The 16,937-nt window shown below is 40.4% G+C and overlaps 2 protein-coding genes across 2 annotated transcripts in view; one reads left to right on the top strand and one right to left on the bottom strand.

Annotated features, from left to right (window-relative positions):
• LOC119408264 (glucocorticoid receptor) overlaps positions 1 to 16,937 on the bottom strand; it is a 156,577-nt gene that overhangs the window by 75,079 nt on the left and 64,561 nt on the right. The gene's annotated exons all lie outside the window — the stretch shown is intronic.
• On the top strand, positions 7,713 to 16,870 carry hspa4b (heat shock protein 4b). The gene is made up of 19 exons (XM_037675332.1): positions 7,713 to 7,974; positions 9,324 to 9,381; positions 9,584 to 9,724; positions 10,305 to 10,427; positions 10,984 to 11,083; positions 11,214 to 11,347; positions 11,432 to 11,676; positions 11,778 to 11,854; positions 11,965 to 12,116; positions 12,248 to 12,354; positions 12,444 to 12,577; positions 12,708 to 12,892; positions 13,460 to 13,555; positions 13,751 to 13,906; positions 13,987 to 14,112; positions 14,218 to 14,325; positions 14,414 to 14,533; positions 14,698 to 14,859; positions 16,330 to 16,870. The coding sequence occupies exons 1-19, from the start codon at positions 7,868 to 7,870 to the stop codon at positions 16,534 to 16,536; spliced, it is 2,538 nt and encodes an 845-aa protein (XP_037531260.1). The 5' UTR covers positions 7,713 to 7,867; the 3' UTR covers positions 16,537 to 16,870.

Below are 16,937 nucleotides of genomic sequence, written 5' to 3' on the forward strand. Positions count from 1 at the left end.
CTGGTGGTGTTGTTGCTCCAGCTGAGGTTGTCATTCATGTGTACACCCAAGTACTTGTAGCTGGAGACCACTTCCACCGCAGATCCTCTTATGTTCAGGGGGGTGTAGATGTTTTTGTTCCTTCTGAAGTCCACAATCATCTCCTTTGTCTTCTTCACATTGATGTGAAGGTTATTCTCTCTGCACCAGCTCTCCAGGTGTTCCACCTCCTGCCTGTAGCTGGACTCATCATTGTTTGTGATGCATCCCACCACCGCTGTATCATCTGCAAACTTTACAATGTGACAGCCTGGATGGGTAGCTGCACAATCATATGTGAGCAGAGTAAACAGAAGGGGGCTCAACACACATCCCTGAGGAGAGCCAGTGCTGAGGGTTATGGTGGAGGAGGAGAGGTTGTGGATCCTCACTAACTGTGGTCTGTTTGTTAAAAAGTCTAGTACCCAGTTGCAGATGGAGGGGCTTAGTCCTAGTGTGGATAGTTTGTCCATCAGGGTTTGGGGGATCATGGTGTTGAAGGCGGATGTGAAGTCCACAAAGAGCATACGGACATAAGAGTTTTTCTGCTCCAGGTGGTTGAGCGCAGTGTGGACCACAGAGGAGATTGCATCCTCTGTTGATCGGTTCTCACGGTATGCGTACTGATGAGGGTCCTCGTTGATGTTGATGGTTGTTTTGATGTGAGTCATGACCAGTTTTTCAAAGCATTTAGCGACTATCGGGGTGAGGGCCACTGGCCGATAGTCATTCAGACCAGTCACTGTAGAGCTTTTTGGGACTGGGATGATGGTGGCAGTCTTCAGGCAGGTGGGAACTGTCTCCAGGGTAAGTGAGGTGTTAAAGATGTCTGCCAGCACCTCACAGAGCTGATCAGCACATTCCTTCAACACTTTTCCGGGGATGTTGTCTGGGCCAGTTGCTTTGTGCGGATTAATCCTCCTGAAGGTACTCCTTACTTCTGCTGAGGTCACGCTGAGATGCTCTTCATCCGGTGGCGAGGTGAGTCTGGTGCTGTGTGGTCTGTTCGGGTCTTCAAAGCGTGCATAGAACTTGTTGAGGGCATCAGGCAGAGATGGGTCTTTGGGGCATTGTTCACTCCTTCCTTTATAATCTGTTATGCACTTAATGCCCCTCCACATGCTCCGAGGGTCTTGTGAGATGAATTGACCCTCGATCCTCTTTGCATATGTGGCCTTGGCCCTCTTAATACCAGCAACCAGCTCTTTTCTCGTCCTACTCAGCTCCTCTGAGTTTCCAGACCTGAAGGCAGTGTTCCTGGCTTCCAGCAGGGTACGCACCTCTGCATTCAGCCAAGGTTTTCTGTTTGGGTAGCTTTTAACATTTCTGATAGTGGAGACTGTGTCAGTACATGTACTAATGTAACCCAGTACTGAGGATGTGTATTGGTCAAGATCAAGCGAACCTCCATTTTCAGCAGCTTCTCTGAAAACCTGCCAGTCTGTTCGGTCAAAACAATCTCTCAATATGGGGCCACTGTCCTGGCTCCAACATTTAACTTTCTTTTGTACCGGTCTGGAGCGTCTCAGCGGGGGCATGTAAGCAGGAGCCAGGAAGATTGAGATGTGGTCTGACAGTCCTAGGTGGGGGCGGGGTTCAGCTTTGTATGCATCTTTTACGTTCGTGTAAACACGGTCCGGTGTGTGTGTGTGTGAAGGATTTATAAACCTACTAACCTCTCCCACTCATATAAACGTATCACTAACGTTAGTGATGAAGATGATGGCTATGAGATGAATGTACAGTATGGCACAGCATGTACCATACTCACAATATTAAGAGGGGATTTAAAAACCCGCAATACAGTGAAGCTGTAAAAGTGAACCACAATATAGCAGGACATGTCACTAATAAAGTCTTGTAAATAAAGCACATAAAACTGAGTGGAAAATGAAATAAAACTCCAGTCCTGAGGTAAGGAGTATATCTTTTAGCTGGTGGTAAGATAGGGGAAATACTTGTTTTACCTTTTGTGAGACTGCTCAGGGTGACGAGTGTTTTTGTATTTTCTGACACTCCTTAGTACACTGATTTGATTTTCATTGATGGTCATGCTGGTCGTTACTACCATCACAAGTTTTATTTTTCAGGCCAAGATATTTGCAGAGTCAAAACTACTTGACCAATATTTAAAAAGAAATCAGTCTTATTTTAGGGTAAGATGTAACAACATAAATTCAAAAGAGTTTAAAATGTAACGTTACAATACAAAGTTGCTAAATTTGGCAGCACGACTGTTCAGTGGTTAGCACTGTTGTTGCCTCACAGCAAGAAGGTCCTGGGTTCGATCCCTGGTTGGACCTGGGGTCTTTCTGTGGAGTTTGCATGTTCTTCTCGTGCTTGTGTGAGTTTTCTCCGGGTACTCCGGTTTCCTCCCACAGATCAAAAACATGCATGTTAGGCTGCCTTCAGGCCTCCCTTGCAAAAGAGATCTGTGATCTCAATGGGATTTGCCTGGTTAAATAAAGGTTAATAAATAAAATGAAGTTTTTACAGCTGGTTGTATTTGATTTCATAAACAAAAAGCACTTGCACAATTCCACATCTGCAACACTGAACATTTCTTTGTTCTGTTTCTCTTTTTTTTCATGTTTACGGGGGAGGGGTGGTGCGGTGGTTAGAGAATGTGTGACTGAAGACAAGGTTGTCGGTTCAAATCCCCTGACTGTTGGTAGCTTGGTGGTCTGTGGTTGCATAAGGAAGGGTGCCAAGCACAAATCAATTGCCAAATATTTGTGTTTGTTCACTGTGGCGACTATTAAACTATAAAAAGGGTAAAACGGTGCATGTGCCTTTTGTAAATATTTTGACGTGTTGTGAGAAAATGTCCTGTTTAAAATGTAAATGAATGTCAAAATGAATCACGTTTGTCCTGTAGATATATTTTTTAATGCATACACAAATAATTCACAAAAATAAATTATATGGATAAATGTATTTTATAAAGTAACGCACCACAATTTGAACTATGAAACTTTATTTTAAAAAAATTACTGCGAATCATTGCATATTTCTGTACATTTTAACAATATGTTAAACCGTGTCAAATATACTGATCTTGTTCAATATTTTTATGCCTTGAAAACATTGTCATTTTAATATTTTGTCAGAAAATACATCTTTATGACCAAGGTTTTGCACTAACTGAAGTAAAATTACATGAATATCCTAAAATTTCATTCAGATTTGGAGCATATGTATCCTGCTGAGATTTTCTGTCACATCTGTGCAAGTGCAGTTTAAAACTGTCATCGCAGACGTCAACAGTGATGACCTCTAATAAATTAAACTTTAAGCTTTGATTTTTGTGCCAAACAGTCTGCAGATGGTGCAGTCATCCATTTGATTAGATTTTATTTTATCTGGAGAGAAAAAAAGGTTTTGTTTGTCATCTGCCTCTGACAAAGTCACACCACATCAGCTTGTCGTGAAATTTTCTTTTCTTAAACTAAAACAGAGTTCAAATTTAGTTCAAAGTTGTTGAAATAAAATTAATGGGAGTTTGAGGGTCACACGCAATGATCGCTGTCCACTGTCGAAAGACTACGGTGAAAATATTCTGCATGTTTTTGCTTGTGTCAGTGTATTGTCTTTTTCTAAAATATCTCATAAACTACTATTTTATGAGACGTTTAGAAAATAATCATTGGCTGAGATTCTACAACGGATTGACTTTTGAGAGTCAATTTAAAATGGCAGCAACTTTAACATTAGCCAATACTTTTTTAATCGTCTTTCTGCTGCTCCCTTCTTCAGGGGGTCGCCACAACGAACTAAGTCGCTTGAAGACTTGACATTTGATTTTACGCCAGATGCCCTTACTGACACCACTGAGCTACCACAGCCATCTGTGTGGAGCACAGAGCTGCTATCTAGATTGCCTGGGGAAGCAGATGGTGGAGGTTAAAGGCCTTGCTCAAGAGTGGGGCAAATGAAGGTGGAGGCAAATATGTTTCACCTTTCCCACCCACATTTTGATGTTGTCGGTCCGGGGAGTTGAACCGGCGACCTTCCGATCACTTCTCTTATTCACTCAGTTTTACAGATAAGCTCAAATTTGATGTAGTAGTAGCTGAGTGTAATTTGTAACATGCACTGTATATCTGGTGTGACGTGCAATATTTCCTTGAGTATATGCTTATATTTTCAAAGTTTGCCTAAAATGTTCTCAACTCTTATTTTTCAACCACGCTAATTGCAGTTAGAAAAGTTAACAAAAAACATTTTGTCCATTTGCTTTGAATTGGTAAAATTTACAAATCTACTTTTCTTTAAAACGTCCTAGGACCTGGCATCCACATATGTGGACAACCTGGCATCCACATACGCAAGAGTCTGGGTCTTGGGAGGTTAAAGACATTCTGATGCTTGTGTTGAGCTTGGCTAATGCTACTTTTGCTTTACTGTCTTTTGCACAATTGTAAGGGTCAACCACAAAGACTTCTACTAACTTAACTGCTTATTGAAGGTATTAAAGTAGCTTATGTAAGTTTTAAGCATTAAATTCCCACAAATCATTTTGGGACTAGCAGCTTCGAGGCCAATTTTTATAATGGCCTGCTGGCTTACTGTTTAACTGGGTTTAGGACTTCCTGCCAAACTGAGCACAGGATGTCCTCAGGGATGTGTGCTCAGTTCTTTGCTCTTTACTTTGCTGGCACATGACTTCACAGTTAATTTCAGCCCAAATCAGCTCAATAAATTGGCTGATTTGACAGTGCTGGTATGTCTTCTTCTTCTTCTTGTCTTTTTATGGCGGTTGGCAAACAGCTTAAGGTGCATTACCGCCACCTTCTGGATTGGAGTATGGACAAGATTCTAAAAAAAAAACAACAACAACTAAATCCTCTCCAAATTCCCTGTTCTTCTCAAAAACCTAAAAATGCTGTTAAAACTTATATCCCCAGACGATCTTTGCAGCAATTCCTTTATTTTCTCCTTAGATTCTAAAAAATAATTTAATCTGTTATTTATCATTTTCTGCCTCTCAGCGAGCAGGTCCCTGGTTCAAACCCCGGTCCAGGGGCCTTTCTGGGTGGAGTTTGCATGTTCTCTCCGTGCATGCGTGGGTTTTCTCCGGGTACTCCGGTTTCCTCCCACAGACCAAAAACATGCATGTTAGGCTGATTGGTAACTCTAAATTGTCCCTAGGTGTGAGTGAGAGAGTGAATGGTTGTTTGTCTCTATGTGGCCCTGCGATGGACTTGCGACCCGTCCAGGGTGTACCCCGCCCCTCGCACAGTGATTGCTGGACATGGGCACCAGTGACCCCCGTGACCCAAAATGGAACAAACGGGTAAAGATAATGGATGGATGGATTTATCATTTTCTCCATAACTTTACCTACACATGATGTTAGAGCAATTGGTCTATAAATTTCTGCTAAATTTAAATCCTTCCCAAGTTTACAAATAGGGACAATAATGGCTTCTTTCCATTTGTTTGGTAGTTTTCCTTCCTCCCACACCTTATTATATAATTCTAATAATATTTCCTTACTCACATCACTAAGATTATTCATCATGCAATAATTGATTTGATCTTTGCCCGGAGTTGATTTTTTGGAATTCTTCAATGCTTTATTTAGTTCTATTAAAGAAAATTTCATATTAATAGCATCCTCATTATCTTCATCATTATCAAGCAACTCAATATTCCTCCTTAATGTTAAAATTATGTGATGTTTTGAAAAGCCTCAGCCTCAGACGATCCTTCTCCAGTGAGTTCATTGTGGATTTTTTCCCAAGACAAATCTTTTACATTAAAAAACCTTGCTGCTGCCTTTACAATAATCTTTATTTTTTCCATTTTAGTCTTTGCCTGTTCTGAGCAGTTTATGATGTATGCCATGAATGGAATCAGTTTTTCTAGTGTGATATTTTCTTGGTTGTTATCTGTAGTTTGCTGGTATGTCAAGAGAATGTCAAGGGAACTATGCTCTATTAGAATCTCTGTTCTAGAGTTGTGCTGCTCAAGGTGGCTGCATGTTGGAGTAGCTGTTACTTTCATTTTTGGATATTGCTTTTGAAAACTTTTTTCCTTTTTTTCTGGATGTAAAGAGTTTTTTTTTAATGATAACTTCCTCTGGTTTTGGATGTGGTGTAGCTGGAAGGCTTTTTACTGAAACCTTTTTACCTTTGGACATTTGTTATGAAGCGTAACCATGACAACAAGATGGTTTTTACAACCTGGAGCAGCTGATTAACATCTCAAAGCTCAAATATTACCTCAAATGCAAATGAGTTGTAAAGGAGGTGCCGTGGATACATCTCCGTCTACCTTTTGGATGTGGAGCTGGCAGGAAATGTGGCTCATGACAACAAGAAGACCACAATCATCCCCCGACACCTGGAGTTGGCTGTCTGCAATGATGAGGAGCTCAACAAGCTGCTGAGAGGAATGGCCATCACTCAGCGAGGAGTTCTGCCCAACATTCAGGTGGTCCTGCTGCCAGGAGGACCGAGAGGCCACTGGGTCTGGGTGGACGGATTGGCATCTGCAGCCAGTTTCTTCAGATCTGCTGCAAGATGGACTGCTGTGGGATATCCTTCCTGCCACAGCCACAAACATCTATAACAACTCTTAATGAAACCAGGATGATGAGCTACAACAACATTTAGTTTCTCTTTGGGATTAATAAAATACATGTATATATATTTTTTCATTATTTTATAATCCATCCATCCATCCATTATCTTTACCCGTTTATTCCATTTTGGGTCACGGGGGTTGCTGGTGCCCATGTCCAGCAATCACTGTGCGAGTGGCGGGGTACACCCTAGACGGGTCGCAAGTCCATCACAGGGCCACATAGAGACAAACGACACAAACAACCATTCACTCTCTCACTCACACCTAGGGACAATTTAGAGTTACCAATCAGCCTAACATGCATGTTTTTGGTCTGTGGGAGGAAACCGGAGCACCCGGAGAAAACCCACGCATGCACGGAGAGAACATGCAAACTCCACCCAGAAGGCCCCTGGACCGGGGTTTGAACCAGGGACCTGTTCGCTGAGAGGCAGCAGCTCTACCAGTTGTGCCACCGTGCTGTCCATTATTTTATAGTATCAACATAAATAACATTTTGTAGACTTTACTGTCATCTGTCATTTACTGTCATTCACACTTTCACTTCTAGATCTAGGGATAATTTAGTTACCTATTAACCTAACATACATGTTTTTGGTCTGTGGAAGGACACCAGAGAAGATCCCACATGTGCACAAAAAGATTATGCAAACTTCTACTTCTACATCAACCAAGAACAACATTTTATTAATGTGTTTGAACATTCCTGCTATATAACTAAATTAATTAATTAAATAATTATTATTTTTATTTATTTTACTAATTTCTGTATGTTTTGGTGGCTTGTAGCTCGGTGGTCTGTGCCACAGTCCTGACTGAGAAGATGGGTTCGAGCCCAGGTTGTGTCAGGAAGAGCATCCATCGTAAAACAAATTACCAAATCTTTCATGAGAGTTCGCTGTATTTATCCCTGAAGAAGGGAGCAGCCGAAAAAAAAAAAAACTTGCCTTACTTAATTTTGTGCCTTTTAAAGAAATAGAAAAAGACTGAAGCGCAACCTTGTAGTACCATTCCCGAGCTGTAGGCGGCGCCGGACCGCGGAGGCTCTGCAGTGCGACGACGGAGTGACAGAAAATTCCTGAAAGCTCTCTGGGCGCACCGCACTGCACGCTGCTGCTCAGTTTCATGGAACAAGAGCGAGGGTGGTTCACTGTCCATTCACTGGAATCCACCGTAGTTACTGCTGTACATTTTAGCACTCGACTTTAGTTTTTTCTTTCTTTATATAACTCCCAACACTTGAGTCAACTAGTGAAAAATGTCGGTTGTAGGTTTTGACGTCGGGTTTATGAACTGCTATGTAGCGGTAGCAAGAGCCGGAGGCATTGAAACTGTCGCTAATGAATACAGCGACCGATGTACACCGTAAGTATTAGGACTCGTATTATTCCTGTATGATTTATGTAATGTTACTTAGTCCTTTACTAAACTGGAGTGAATTATCTTGCCGTTATCCAAAATGCTGGTCTAAGCTAAGGTTGCTACCTAGCTAGTTAGCATGCTAACATATATCACAACTGAATTAAGCTAAGGTTGCTACCTAGCAAGTTAGCATGCTAACAGATTTCACAACAGGAAACACGGCATGTGAGTGCTAAAGCTAACGTTAGCTTTCCCTAAACGATTCCGGTTTAAATTAGCAATTTTAAAAACACATTACATAGTTTAATGCTTGTTGATATTTGTAAATAAATTTCGTAATTTGGAGTCTGTCACCGTAGCAGTCAGGTGACTGAGACACATGATGGATGGAGGCCGGTCGCATCCTGGCTGTCAAACACGGCTCCATCAGTCCATTGTGCTTGATTTTCATACACAGTCCAGAATCTGAGGTAACACTGCATATTTTAGTAGCTCCAAAATGGAAGATTAAAAAAAAATAATAAAGCCATAAAACACCTTATGTACCTCCTGGACCTCAATTGTTGGTACTTTTCTACCTCTTTTATTTTTATACCTTGTGTGTGTTCCTTTGTACTGAAACTCTGGCACAACAATTTCCTGTGAGATCAATAAAGTTCTATCTTACAACTAATTGTTTCAAGTCACATTAGCAGAAATGAAAACTTGACAAATTCATATTTAGCATTACCTAATTGTAAAGATATGCCAGGAAAAAGACAGAGGAAGGCCAAAGAGGAGATGTATGGATGTAGTAAGAGAGGACATGAAGGTAGTTGGAGTGAGGACAGAGGATGCAGAGGACCGAGTGAGGTGGAGGAGGATGACTCGCTGTGGCGACCTCTGAAGAGGGAAAAACCGGAAGAAGAAGAATTGTAAAAATATGCAGAGATTTAAAACTTTAAATTAATTAATCTTTGCTCCTTTTTTCAAATATTATTTTAAAAGTTGGCATTTGAATTGTTTAATTTAAAATTTTATATTTTACTATACAAAAGTGCTTAAGGGGGCTGCAGTAGCTTTGTGGTCAGTGCCGCGGTCCTGTAATCCTGAGGCTGCCGGTTCAAGTCCAGGTTGTCAGGAAGGGCATCCAGCGTAAAACCGTTGTCAAATCTTTTCATGAGTTGACTTGCTGTGGCAACCCCTGAAGAAGGGAGCAGCCGAACAAAACTTATCTTTTGTTCATAAGTGTATAAATTCAATAACTACAAATATGTCAATAGTTTTTGTCAGTTTTAATCATCAAACAACACAAAACCTAATTACCGTGCCTGCATAAGTGAAAGTTTTGATTTTGTGTTTTCTCACTGCAGAGCATGCGTTTCATTTGGACCCAGAAATCGATCAATCGGTGCTGCTGCAAAAAGCCAGGTATGTTTTCTGTGAAGCTCCGAGTCCACTTGGCACTTTTTCATTAAGAAAAAATTAAGAAAAAGGATGGAAGTTTCTGTGCTGCACTAAGAATGAACACTGGACATGGTTACAGTACACATGTAGCACCAACACAGGACATAAACAGCATTCAAGTCATGTCATAAATTCACAGTTTGGCTTCTACTGTGTCTCTGTACAGGTTGTCACAAACTGCAAGAACACAGTCCAAGGGTTCAAGAGGTTTCACGGCAGAGCGTTTTCAGATCCCTATGTGCAGTCCCTCAAAAGCAGCCTGGTTTATGATATTGCACAAATGCCTTCAGGAACAACAGGCATCAAGGTGAGAAGATCAAGGGGCATCTAGTAAACTTTAAAAAAATTAGGCATCTTCCTACTCCTCACATGCACTTAAAGTTCAGAACATGGACTGGAGGTTAATAAATTTCTGGGACTAGTGTTTATTAAGTTTGTTTATTTGTTCTCAGTTTTGAGGGTTTATTATTTTTAATTTGTTTAATGTGTTCTTCACTCGAGCATTTCAGATTAAAAAAGGAGTAAAGGCACATCAAACAGCATGTCTATAAATGAAGTTTACTGAAGTTATAAAATGTCCGTATCATCACTTAGACCTTTGGTACCAACTCAAAAGAAGCCCTGATAAAACTGAAAGTTAAAGTTTTGTATTATAAAAGCTGACTGGAAGAGTGTTTTGCCTGAAAATAATTACATATAATGTTGCATAACAGTAATGTATGTTTAGATACCTGTCATTTTACTTGTATTGATGAGATTAAATCACTTTATTATTTGACAATAGCTTGTGTCAGAAAGTTATGCTTCATCTAGCAGTTATTACTGTGTCCAGTTTTCTAGTGTTGAGCTGAGACCAATGTTCTGCATCTTCATGTTTGTTACTGAAGGTGATGTACATGGAGGAGGAGAAGGTGTTCAGCATTGAGCAGGTCACTGCGATGCTGCTGACCAAGCTGAAGGAGACAGCAGAGAGTGCTCTGAAGAAGCCTGTAGCTGACTGTGTCGTGTCTGTAAGTGGGTCATCTTTAGAAAACTCACACCCTGACGCACCCTGCTGTACAGCTGTTTCACTTGACAAGACTTGTCTTGAGTTGATGCATGAAGTTTAAAAACGCTTCTCTTACTTTTATTATGTTGACAGTAAATTCTAATCAAGTTATAAACTTCATGCAAATAAAACAAAAGCTTTTTTTAATCAGTACTGTATATAGTGAGTAGAAAATCTAATGTGGGTGTTCAGTTTTTCTAAAGATTTTCTAAATTACCATGTGATTGCGACATCAATGCTTTCATGAAAGCTGTCACGGCAAAAAAAAAATTGCCTGACGACTCAAAATTGCACCTTTTTTTTTATTATCATCGGTTTTTAAAATTTTAAGAATTTTAAAAGCTGATGTTAAATAAACAAACAAACAAAAAAAAAACCTAAAGAATAAACCAGTAGTGGAATGCTGAATCTGAGAAGATAAAACTGGTGACAATTAATATAGCCATTTAATTTTTACATAGTTTAATGACTGAGTAATATGTATCCTCCGATTGTAAATGGTGTTTTGTTGGAACCAGGTTCCCTGCTACTACACGGATGCTGAGAGGAGATCAGTGATAGATGCGGCTCAGGTTGCTGGACTCAACTGCTTGAGGCTGATGAATGAAACAACTGCAGGTTTGTACCAAGATATTTTTATGTACATGTTACTAATTGTAGATCTAAACTCAGACTAATATTAAGGAGTCACAAAGGATTACTTAAAATGGTCCAATTTACTTTATTAATACATCATTGTTCCCTACAGTTGCTTTGGCATATGGGATCTATAAACAGGACCTCCCTGCTCCGGAGGAGAAGCCCAGAAACGTGGTGTTTGTGGATCTCGGCCACTCTGGTTATCAGACATCAGTGTGTGCCTTCAATAAGGGCAAACTGAAGGTGGAACTCCATCAGCATTCAACAAATTACCAATCTATAACCTTTGTTTCGTCCTCGTCTCATTGCCTCTTTCTCCCACCTCAGGTTCTTGCCACAGCGTGCGACCCCCAGCTGGGAGGTAAAGATTTCGACGAGGTACTGGTCAAATACTTTGTAGAAGAATTTGGCAAGAAGTACAAACTTGATGTCAAGTCCAAGCCCAGAGCTCTGGTCAGGCTCTACCAGGAGTGTGAAAAACTGAAGAAGCTCATGAGCGCCAACTCCTCTGACCTGCCGCTGAACATCGAGTGCTTCATGAATGACATCGACGTCTCTGGACACATGAACAGGTAGACCAACGTCAAACTTATCTCTGCTGCTTGTACTGATGACTCTTGTCTTGAGTTTCACCTACAAAGCTTAAATCATGTTTTTATTTTTCTTCCCCCAGGGGTCACTTTGAAGAGATGTGTGCTGATCTCTTGGCTCGAGTTGAGCCTCCTCTTCTTAGCCTGTTGGAACATGCCAGTAAGTAGAATTTGCAGAAGGGTGTTGTTTACTTCAATAAAAATTCTCACTATCCCGTTTACCAAGTTCAGGAGATGACCTTGATTTTTTTTTTCCTCTCTCGTGATAAGAACTGAAAAAGGATGACATCTATGCAGTTGAGATAGTAGGCGGCGCCTCCAGAATCCAAGCTGTTAAAGAGAGAATCAGCAAATTATTCGGGAAGGAGCTGAGCACCACGCTGAATGCTGATGAAGCAGTGGCAAGAGGATGTGCCTTGCAGGTACTATACTGACCCAGCCCCTCTTGTAGCTCACAAGATGATCACGTGTTTCAATCCGACGAGTATAAAACATCTGTTTGTGTGGTATGAATCATCAAAAAAAAAAAAAAGTAATATTTTTATTCCCTCAGTGTGCAATACTTTCCCCTGCCTTCAAAGTCCGGGAGTTCTCCATCACAGATGTGGTTCCGTATCCAGTCTCTCTGAAGTGGCACTCTGCTGCAGAGGAAGGTTTAAGGTAAAGTAAATGGAAAGAAAATATATAAGCAAGTTTATTTCTACTGTTTAAAGTGTATATTTTTTAATAAAACTGTGTTGTTTGCACAGTGATTGTGAGGTATTTCCTAAGAACCACGCAGCACCTTTCTCCAAAGTGCTGACCTTCTACCGGAGGGAGCCTTTCTCTTTGGAGGCGTACTACGCTTGTCCCAATGAGCTGCCTTATCCTGATCCCATCATTGGTAAGATACTAAAGCTTCTTAAGGACACGGGTATAAAAAGACATATTCTGCTGTCAATGTGTGATCAAATAGATATTTTTCCTGACGTTAGGAACACCAGAACGTTTGTTGTTTTTCTCCCTTTCTACAGGTCAGTTTCTGATCCAGAAGGTTGTCCCACAGACATCTGGAGAAAGCTCAAAGGTGAAAGTGAAGGTGCGGGTGAACATTCATGGCATCTTCAGTGTGTCCAGCGCCTCTTTGGTCGAAGTGCAAAAGTGTGATGAGGGAGAGGAACCCATGGAAACTGAACAAGTCTCTGACAAGGATGGAGAGGTACCACAGCTGCACAGCAGCAGTTTAATTTAGTTTTTGCTGTTTTGTCACCTCAGAAGCACAAAAAAATGTCTTGATGTTGTTTTGTCATTATCAAAAGTTTGTGAGTTTCTGTTGTCTTGACAACAGAGCAGGTCTAAAATTAGAACAGAAACATTACTTGTTAAGACTATATGTTAATTATTGGAAAAATAAAAACTCAAGTGGTGATTCTGTCATAATTGCACATTTTAATGCTTTTTTTTCCAAATAAAATAATCACTCATGGAAAATAACTTGCGATTTTAGTAATTAAGTTGGACATAAGTGTTGAGGAAGTACGGGAACTTTTGCCACAGACTTTTTTAACTTTTTGTTTTTTACTAGATTTTTTTTAGGATCTTGGAAACTATATTGAACTTGTGAACAAATCTACAACTCTCTGGGTTTGCTCATGTGTAGATCAAGTGCAAACAACTTAATGAGTGAATGAAAAGTTTTAATCAATCGTGCGGCTTCAAACTATATTTAAACATTTTGACTTTTATATTTGATTTTAAATTTGTTGCCCCATCACTTGTTTTTCAGAACAAGATGCAGACTGATCAGGGTGGGCAGGAGGCTCAAGGGGAAGCTCAGAAGGAAACGGAGGAGAAGACGCCTCAAGAGAATGAAGAGATGGAAGTAAGATGCTCCTTTTTAAGTAAATATAATTTATCAGGGTGTGCATTATAGTGTATAACTAGACTTAGGAAAAGCAAATAACATTGATTTTCTTCTGTGTTTTATATTTAAAAAAATTTAACAGTGCTTTTCATTAAATTGCAGAAAAATCTGATCACTTCATGTCTCCATTGTTCGTTCTTTTCCTATTTTTAGACGAGCACGGAGGAGGGCAAGAGTGAGAAAAAGTCCGACCAGCCCCCTCAAGCCAAAAAGGCTAAAGTCAAGACAAAAGTGCTGGAGCTTCCCATTGAAAACAGCCCTCAGTGGCAGCTAGCAAACGACATGCTCAATCTTTTTGTAGAAAACGAGGTACCCGTGGTTTCAGCGTCACACACTCATCCAACCTCCTGTTAGCAGCCTTGTTCAGTTGGTGCTTGTTGTCTCTGCAGGGTAAGATGATCATGCAGGACAAGCTGGAGAAGGAGAGGAACGATGCCAAGAATAATGTAGAGGAGTATGTGTACGATATGAGGGACAAACTGCACGGGATGCTGGAGAAGTTTGTCAGTGAATCTGTGAGTAAACTGGCCAACAGGGACTTGTGTTTTTCACAACAGCAGATGCCAGCACTGTTATGATATATAACGATGAATTTAAATATGCTGTTTTTATTTTTTCAGGACCGAGATGCTCTGTCGCTAAAGCTGGAGGACACTGAAAACTGGCTGTATGAAGAGGGAGAGGACCAACCGAAACAGGTTTACATTGACAAACTGGCAGACTTGAAGGTAAATATTGCCTTAATAACATTTTTTTCCTGTGTTGTTGTTGAGAAAGTTGTATCTTAAACTAGCTTTTACACTTTGTGCGCTACAGAAACTTGGGCAGCCCATCCTGGAGCGGTACATGGAGGCAGAAGACAGACCCAAAGCTTTCGATGAGATGGGAAAACAAATTCAGCAGTACATGAAATTTGTTGAAGCCTACAAAATGAAGGTAGGACTGAAAACTTGTTCAAACTAAATTGTTTTAATTCTCCATTTTCTGAACCTTTTTATTTAAAAATGTTTACTCTGTACATTGGAATTACAATAAATTCAGTCAGTATACACATTGTCTACAAACATTGCTCTACAATATAAAACGTTTTTGTTTTCAAGGATGAGCAGTACGACCATTTGGAGGAAGCAGATGTAACCAAAGTGGACAAGCTCACCACCGAAACAATGATGTGGATGAACAGTGCCATGAACCAGCAAAGCAAGCAGAGCCTGACCGCAGATCCAGCGGTTAAAGTCAAAGACATAAGAGCAAAAACAAAGGTGAGTCTGCATATCTACATCGTAATAAGTATTTTACCTGCACACCAACAAGAGGTGAAGGTGGACAATTATGTTTTTGCATGTGTCTGTTACATTATTATCCAATGAACCGCTCAACAGAAATAATCATAGGAAACGAATATATTCAATTCAGTTTATTCATATAGCACCAAGTCACAACAGAAGTCATCTCAGGGCATTGAACAGAAACATTCACATACGTTATAAAAGCCAAATATTAAAAGTTATCTAAGGAGGCCAGCAGACTGCGTTGAGTCTTCACTTCATCACAGTCTCCCATCCTGAGCAAGCACGTTGGCAACAGTGGAAAGGAAAAACTCCCTTTTTAAAAGGCAGAAACCTCCAGCAGAACCAGGCTCAGGACGAGTGGCCATCTGCTTCGACCGGCTGGGTTTGAGAGGACAGGAAGTAGATACAAACACAGAATGACGGGTCCAGATGTACTTTCTATTGAGGGAAAGACCAAAAAACACGTTAAGATAATTACAAATACAGAGTAGAGCAAGTAAATACTGCAGCAGAGTGAGGAAATGTGGTCTATTTGTCCTCCAGCAGTCTAAGCCTAAAGGATAGCTCAGGAAACCCACGCCAACCCTAACTATAGGATTTATCAAAAAAGAAAGACTTAAGCCCAGTTTTAAGTGGACAATGTGTCAACCTTACTGACAGAAACTGGAAGTTGGTTCTGAATCAGGGAGCCAATAGAGAGAAGCTAAAATTGGAGAAATGTTCTTCTTCCATTTCTCATTAGAACTCTGGCAGCAGCATTTTGGATCAACTGAAGTCTTAATTTAATATAATTTTTGGACACCCAGATAATAAACAATTGCAGTCGTTCAGTCTAGATGGGATAAATGCGTGGACCAGTTTTACCATGGACAAAAAAAGTCAATTTTTGGACAAGATGTTTCTAATTTGTGATATTAGGCAGGTTTAAGAAAGCAGTTATGGTAACTTTTTTTAATGTGGGGGTTAAAAGACATCCTGATTCAAAAATAACACAGAGGTTTTTAACATTAGAGCTGGAGGCCAGATTAATGCTATCCAGAGGAAGTGACAACAACACTTTTGTAGTCATCCCAATTCAAACTTGCCTCCACAGCTAATCTACACTGACAAACGATGATAAAATGGCTGTAACGGAGTTAATTCTACAGAAATTGAGTAGCTGGGAGCTACAAAATAGCTTCTTTTTTTTTTTGCAACAAAGGATGATCTTAGTCTAAAATTCTGGCATGAAAGGTGGTGGGTAATATGAGTTCTTTCAAGGAACTATAAAAGTTTTTTTTATTGTTAATATTTTTTACTGTATAAAAAAAAAATATTAGTTGTATAATCACCACAAACAAGATTTATTAACACACATGCAGATTCCTGTACTGGCTAAAAATAACTGTAATAACTGGCAAAACTAGTATTTTTCTTTACTCGTTTTGTTTGACTTCCCAGGAGCTGTTCTCTGCCTGCAACCCTGTTGTGACCAAGCCCAAGCCAAAGGTGGAGCTCCCCAAGGAGGAGGTGGCTGCGGAGCAGAACGGTCCTGTCAACGGACAGGAGAAGTCCCCCGAGGAACCTGTGGACAAAGGAACAACTGAGAGCACAGGCAATCCAACCTCAGAATCTACAGAGAACAAGCCTGACATGGACCTTGATTAAACCGCTTCCTGAAGCAAAGCAACAGGAGCTAATGGAGTCGGACTGAGATGCAGCCTGGCTCCACATCAGAGCTGGAGGAGTGTTATAGGAACTGCACACGACAGTCAAAAGCAGGCAGACTGTTGAGCTCACTGAGGTCAGCTCATGGTGGCACATCTGCCTAATATAGCATGCCCTCTGTCTTTCTGGATGACTTAAATCTAAAACCAGCTGCAAATACTCTGTTTGACAACGAACGCTGTACACATGATGGTATTTATTTCTGTTGTGTGCTCTGTATCTGTTCTGGTCTGTGTCACAATATGGTTTTAATAAAGTGATTGAAAACCTCTCACATTATCACCATGATGCGAAGAAAATTAAAAATGCTGCATTGCTGAACAAATAAAAATGTCAGTGTC

Source organism: Nematolebias whitei, chromosome 4, assembly GCF_014905685.2.
Source record: "Nematolebias whitei isolate Nwh7 chromosome 4, NemWhi1, whole genome shotgun sequence".
NCBI lineage: Eukaryota > Metazoa > Chordata > Actinopteri > Cyprinodontiformes > Rivulidae > Nematolebias > Nematolebias whitei.